This window comes from Chenopodium quinoa, unplaced genomic scaffold, assembly GCF_001683475.1.
Source record: "Chenopodium quinoa cultivar QQ74 unplaced genomic scaffold, ASM168347v1, whole genome shotgun sequence".
In the NCBI taxonomy this organism is placed as follows: domain Eukaryota; kingdom Viridiplantae; phylum Streptophyta; class Magnoliopsida; order Caryophyllales; family Amaranthaceae; genus Chenopodium; species Chenopodium quinoa.
Window position 1 is genome coordinate 2,476,260 of NW_018744284.1, and position 7,529 is coordinate 2,483,788.

Consider the following 7,529-nt stretch of genomic DNA (forward strand, 5'->3'; position numbering starts at 1 on the left):
AAATCAAGGGAGAGGGGGAAAGCAACTAATGATAATTAACACTAGTTAGTTGTCAATTACAGAAATACCCCTTGATAAACATCAATTGTTTATCAAGGTGATAAACATGATTTGTTTATCAAGGTGATAAACTTGTATTTTCTCATTTTCTAGTATCCCAAAATTAAGTGCCTATTTCTAAAAAATAACCCCCTTTATATCCTTAGATTCCTTCCAAATGATACCTTTAATTTCCCACCTACACGCCACATGTATTGTACCTTTATCATTTACTTTTGACAATAATTATGATACAAAATCTCGCCCACTCAATTCACTCTCATCTACACTCTTGTGGTGATTTCTCTCATTCTCTCTCTTCAAGTTTATCTTCAACCTCAAGAACCCTAGTTTCTCTCTTACAATGTCGATTTTTGCCTTAAAATTTGAGATTTTGATGGTTTTTCAAGGTTACGAGTAAAAGCCCTCACTTGTTTTTGGGTTTTAAGCTTCGATATACCAGCGTCAATTTTCCACTCACTACAAGAAAAAGTAATTTGGGCATCGCAAATGTTTGTCGCCCAAGGTAAGTTTTGTGTCGCCCAAAGTTGGGGCGTCGGAAATAAAAGTGACACAAGAAGTGTTGCCTTATTACCGTTGCCCATACTTTGGGCATCATTTTTAAAATTTCTGTAGCCCAAATTATCAAATTTGGACTTTACAAATTTAAATTGTTGCCCATACCTTGGGCGTCGTTTTTAAAATTCTATAGCCCAAAATATAAGGTTTGGACTTCACAAATTTATATTATTGCCCATTCTTAAGGCATCACTTCTAATAAAAGTGTCGCCCTAAAAAGACACTTATGCGCTACAGTTTTTTTTTTTTTTTTTTTTTTTTTTTTTTTTTTTGGCCCTTTCTTAGGGTGCCGTTAGTGGGTTTTCAAAGCTCATTGTAATATTATGTGCTACACTTATAAAATTGTGTTGCCTTTTTCGGCGTCATATTTATAACATAGTGTCGCCCATGTGTATTTTTTTGTGGACAACATTGACTCTCCATTTATTTATTTATTTATTTTTTTTATTTTTTTTTATTGTGGCCAATGTCACTAGTTTAGTGACATTTTTTCTGAAATGGTTATTGGCGAATGTAATTTAACATATGATCTACAATATAATAGTAGGTATTCAATTATAATTGACAAACAACAAAGTATATAATTCTAAAATAAAGAGTATGTTAAACATAAGCAGTTTGTTTCCAAAAGATGCCATTGATACACACAATATATTAGGATCAAGTATTTTCTAAAAATAGCACAACCTTGGCGTATCTGGTCAAGTATATCAAAAAAAATAACACCAACCTTGGTTACTATACAAAAAATGGCATCATCACCTTCATTAACCACTACTAATACTGTACAAAAGACTCATCGATGCCTTAAAATTCTGGTTGACCTAAGCATGGATTGTTTTCAATCTCCTTGAACGCACAAGATTCTGCTACTAATCACCTTCAAGTAAAGAAGAACACTAGTTAAATAAGAAATAATGAAAAAAAAAGTGTTAGTTATAATATTAGTCAAAATTTCAATAATTCATTAACTACCAAAAAGAGATGTACTCAATGCTCAGGTTATATATATAATAGTCAAAATTTGAAAACCTTAATTATTTATATATTAGTCAAAATTTTAATAGATAAATTTATTATCAAATTAACGTAACAGAAGCTTTATAATCTTGAAATTAAGGAAGGAATACAACTATGCTTCAATATTAGAGAAAACCAATTAGAATAGGTTTGTTTACACATATGTACTTTCCAGAGTCATCAAAAATACCTATTATCGTCAAATAATTTTATATTACGAGCAATTGAAAAAAAAAAGATTTATTTAATACGAAGGCTAAAAAAATAAGAATCGCAAAATAATTAAAATATGCAACTTACTTGGATAATGTATAATTTAAGTTAAAGAACGCGCTGCCTCCATCATTGACATCATTTCTTCCCTCAACTTTTGTCTCAGCTTGGTCTCTCTTTCAATACTATCTTGCTTTAGCTTGTTCTCTCGTTCTATACTTTCTTGTTTGATACGTTCGATTTCTTCGCGGAGTGCATACTCTCGCTCTGAGGCAGCTTGTTGGATTTGTTGGATTTCCTCTCTAACCTCGCTTGACTCAGCCCCATTTCTTGGTTTTTTTGGTGGCGTTGGTCCAGCTCCAAGGCCTCTAATATACCCAGAACACTCTTTGATGACCTTAGGATAAGCTTCCATAGGAGTGAGGTTATCCACACCATGCTCTTGAATTTCTTTCTCATGCAACTCTTTCAAAGCTTTCAAATTAGCCTCTGCCTTAGGTTCCATTAAGCCAGTTTTGACATGCCTATATAAGCACAATGTAAGTAAATAGAAGAAAACATCACAGTATTTTAAAGTATCACTATTATTTGATGTTGTTAAAGAGTAGCAGGTGACAATACGTATGGGTCTTTTCATATAGCTTCACATAGATGGGTTGTTCAGTTTGCCCAGTTTCATGTTCCGTAGCCCCTTCACCCTCTTGTTGAGAAGGTTCATGTTCAGGTGGTGGAAGACTCATCTACACATGAAATAATTGAAATATAGTTAGTCATGTTAGAGATTAAACTATAATCATACATAATAGCATGAACGAATTACCATCTCTTCCAAGATTCTTGCTGTTGACTTTGCTCCATTAGCATACATCACCTTTTGTGTTAATTTAGGCTAATTCCCTGTTACTCACTGTGAGTAACAAACTTGTTACTCACAGTGGCAATTCAGAAAATAAGTGGAAGTTTTTCACTTACTGACATGCTGAGCTGGATTCGTCTACGTGACCAGTTGCTGATTTAGATTTGTCTATTGGATTTGTCTATGACATCCTTCTGTCAATCTGTTGGAGACTTGGAGGGATGGCGTTAACTTCTTCACGTTTTGGCGGGAAAATATTCACATACCCAGAAGCTTGTTCGGAGAATTAGCGCTGTTCTTCACACATCGCCGAATTGTACAAGTCCAGTTGAAAAAACACGGAGCTTGTTCGGAGAATTAGCTCTGTTATTCACACATCGACGAATTGTACAAGCCCAGTTGAAAAAACCACCCACATCTTCGAATTACGAGGTATTTTTCTGATCTATGTTATCGTCGCTTGTTGCAGTCTTCAGTTTTGTTCTGTAGTTGTCATGCGCCCACAATTCATGAAAATGAATTCATAATTTGGACCGAAGTCGGAATAATTTTGAAAGCAATAGGATTTTAAGGACCTTTTCGTCTGTTAAAAAGGGGGTTGAGGTTACCGGAAATGGCCGGATGATTTTGTTTACATTGCAACTTTTTACTTTTTGAGAACAACGTGTTGTCTTCGTATGTTTTTAAAAAAATCCATGTGTTGATTTGTTAGTTTATGTGGAAATTGGTTGTGTTGGTTGTTCAATTGGTTGGTTGGTTGATTTTCTGCGTTGGGTTGAATGTGTGATGTGAAACGTGTTTGGTTGATTTGTGTTGAATTTTATATTATAATTATGTTGGCGTTCTGTATGAATTTGTATCGTAGTAATTATGTTGGTGTTCTTTATGAAGGGTGAATTGTTGTTGTTGGAGAAGATTGATATTATGCAAATGGAAACAGCAGAAAGCGTTATAAGGGGCAGTGAGGTTGTAGTTGGTGATTGTGGCAGTGGAGATAAGTTTCGGAGTAACGTCCATATGGAGGAGGGTACAGAAGACATATATGATGCAGGTAGTTGTGCACTTGACATGGATGTTAGGTTTTTATCCCCCGTGAAAACAATTGATACGACTCACACTGTGGTTGGTAGCAACGAAATAGCAGTAGCTGTTGAGGGGCCTAGTGATTGTGGCAGTGGAGTTAAGTCTCGGGGTAACGTCCATATGGAGGAGGGTATAGAAGACATAGTTGTTGCAGGTAGTTGTGCAGATGACATGACTGTGGTTGGTAGCAACAAAATAACTGTAGTTGTTGAGGAGCCTAAGGAAGGGATGGTTTTCCAGTGTTGGCAACAGGTTGAAGCCTACTACAAGGACTATGCTGAGCAGACGGGGTTTGGAGTGACAAGGGCTCAAGGTGTAAGTTCTAGGACGGGGGACCCAAAAAAAATCAAAGTCACGTGGAAGTGTGAGTGCTGGGGAAAACCCGACATGAGGGCTAGGAGGGAAGCGAAGAAGAGGGCAAAGGCAATGAGCCATGGAGGTTCAGGTGGTTTAGTTGATGGGGTGGTATGTGCGGATGAATTAAGTGGTATGAAGAGGACTTCGAAAAAGTGCGAATGTCAGGCCCGTGTTTATGCTAAAGTTAACGAAGATGGCTTGTGGGAGTTGAAGAGCCTGGAATTAAAGCATAATCACGCGATTGATCCGGCAAATTATAAGCTTGTTAAGGAGTACCACATGAAGAAAATGACCTGCAAAGCGAAGAAGACGCTGACAGATTTGTACGAGCAAGGTGTACTGGTTTCTCAAATACACGGTTTCATGGCGACCGAACGGAAGGGTAACATGGATCTGACGTTAAAAGATTTACAACATGAGGTGTACAAGGCTAGGCGGTTGAAGATGGTTGGAGGGGACTCGGTGGCAATGATGGAGTACTTTGACAAAATGCAAACCGGGAACCAAATTTTTTCCATGCTCAACGTTTGGATGAAGAAGGGAGGCTTAAGGATGTGTTGTGGGTGGATGCAAGAAGTAGGGTAGCTTATGAGGACTTTGGTGATGCGGTTTGCTTCGACGCAACATACCTAACGAATGAGTACGAGCTCCTGTTTGCGAACTTTGTTGGTGTGAACCACCATGGGCAATCGTTGTTGTTGGGATGTGCTCTTGTTTCGCATGAAGACTGCGATACGTTTGCGTGGATATTTCGACAGTGGCTAGCTTGCATGAACAATCGAGCTCCTAAAGCCATATTGACCGACCAAGCGGCGACTATGCGGAGGCCCCTTGCTGAAGTCATGCCAAACACGGTGCATCGTTGGTGCATATGGCATATCATGAGCAAGATCCATGAGAAACTCGGCAAGTGTGCACGGTATGTTGTGAAATTCCTCCTTCTGGCTTTACAATTTCCAAGGTCTTGATATTAATAATCTGATTCCCATAATAAAGTCAAGCTAACCTGTTGTTGCTGGTCTGCTGTTATCATTGTTGTGTAGTTACCAGGAGTTCGTCACTCTCCTGAAAGAGCTGGTATATGAGAGCTTTGACCCCGAGGAGTTCCAAACCCGATGGGCAGAGTTTATTGCTGAGTATAAGTTGCAGGACAATGAATGGCTACAGAGCCTACACAAAGACAGTCATATGTGGGTGCCTGTGTACATGAAGAAGTTTTTTTGGGCCGGTATGAAGACCACACAAAGGGTGGAGAGCATCAATCGGTTTTTTGACGGCTATGTGAACCGCAAAACAAAACTCCATGAGTTTCCTCAAAAGTATTGCATGGCCTTGGATCAACGCGTTCGAGATGAACTGAGTGCAGATGCGCGTTGCTCGAAGTACCTTAGGAGGTTGGTTAGTGGATTCAAATTCAAAAAAATATTCCAAAAGTTATACACGGACAACAAGTTTCAAGAAGTTCAAAAGGAGTGTACGAGAATGATGTATTGCAACGTCCGAGGAGAGAAGGTTTTGTCTGAAAAGCTTATTCAGTATTCGGTGGTCGATCGTGTATGGATAGTACCCCCCGGTGCGAGTGAGGATGTCATTACAAACAGGCGAAGATCCTACAATGTTACTTTCTGTCAAATGACAAAGGAGGTGCAGTGTGACTGTAGGAAGTTTGAGACTAGCGGCATACTTTGCAAACACTATATTACGATTTTGGATGTAAACTTGGTTGAAGATCTACCAGAGAAGTACGTTGTAGACCGTTGGAGGAAGGACATACCCCGGAAGCACACTAGGGTGAAGGTGGCCTACCATGATCCGGGAGACACGGTCAATGTGAAGAGATTCAACAAAATGATGAAAAAACTCGAGCCCTTATGTGAAACCGCTGCCATGGTGGACGATCAAACGGTCCATATGGTAATTGAAACACTATCGAAGCTTCAATTAGCTGTTAATGAGCGTAGGGACAAGAAGAGTAAGGAAAATGTTCCTGTAGTTAGTACATTGTCATCAGCCACTGAAGGCAGAACGTTTTCCTCAGTTAGGAATCCTGCTGCTGATGCTAATGCCGTAGACTCCTGTCCAGCTGCCATGGACCTTGTTATCAAAGACCCTATAATTAAGAAAAGGAAAAGGGGCAGGCCTAAGGGTTCAAGGCACAAGACGTTAGCTGAAACCGGCTACAAGAAAACCAACAAGAATAAGAAGCCTAGCCCGGTTAGAATTTATGCTTTCTTCAATACTTAAAGAATCTGACTGCTGAGCATGTTATTATTTTCTGACTGATGTTATATCTCTATCTAAATCATACAGGAGCAAGTAGGAAATGTTGTTGAGGAGGATGCAGCAAACCGTGTTCAGGAGGAGGATGGAGTAAATGGTGTTGAGGAGGAGGAGGAGGATGCAGGAAATGGTGTTGTGCAGGATGCAGGTGTGTCGGAGGAGGAAATGGTGTTGCAGGATCTGGTGTTTCGGAGGAGGCAAGAAAAGGCAGGAATGGCAGGAAATGTTGTGGAGCAGGATGCAGGTGTTGAGGAGGAAATGGTGTTGCAGGATCTGGTGTTTAGGAAGACAACAAAGGGGAAGGGGAAGGCACATATGTCTTCTCGGAAGCTACATGTAAGTATGAATCCTAAATTCATGTGATTTTACTTCAGTGATTATTTCACATTTAACCCATCACACCTGTCACAGGTGAAGCAGAAACGTCTTGATGAACTAATATAGCTTGAGCATATCCAGGCCGCTCGTTTGTTTGAGCATATGAAGACAGATTACGGGGGCATATTCTTTCCATCGGTTTGTAAAACTGTTAAGCATTTGAAACATGTAATTAAACTCATCACATTTGTGTTTGAGATAATTTCATAGGCGACAAATATATATACACACAAACGTCCAAGGTCTTGTAATCCTTTTCAAGATGTACAGACAACGGTTCAAGGTCTTGAGGTCAATTTCAAAAAACGATACTTTTTAAAAGACGATGCTTTGAGTATGTATGATTTTCATGTGTTAACATGTAAACATGTAAAAATAACAGCAGTAAGCACAGAAGAAAAATAAGCATAACATAGTAACTTTCTTCCTTAAACATGACTTTAGCCAACAATGCGTAAGCCATGTCATTATCCTAAAACATTCTCAAAACACAACATGGGATACATAGGCTTAGCAAGAAGAGAAGGAATAATTACCTCACATCTTCCTCTTACTTGCTCTACAAACGGCCAATATTACTAGACTTAGCAAGTTAATTACCTTTGTAAAAACTATAAATGGTCGAAAACGATTTAAACACACTCGTATTTGAGAATACTATCGAGTGCAGAGAACACAAACTGATCAAGTTCAAACAGCAGAAACCATATTCCTACAAAGACAA

General features: G+C 38.9%; 1 protein-coding gene across 1 annotated transcript; it reads left to right on the plus strand.

Annotated features, from left to right (window-relative positions):
• The first annotated feature begins 4,965 nt into the window (after positions 1-4,965).
• LOC110695026 (protein FAR-RED IMPAIRED RESPONSE 1-like) lies at positions 4,966-6,790 on the plus strand. Its single transcript, XM_021872218.1, has 3 exons — positions 4,966-5,066; positions 5,191-6,361; positions 6,458-6,790. The coding sequence occupies exons 1-3, from the start codon at positions 4,966-4,968 to the stop codon at positions 6,788-6,790; spliced, it is 1,605 nt and encodes a 534-aa protein (XP_021727910.1).
• The last annotated feature ends 739 nt before the right edge of the window (positions 6,791-7,529 follow it).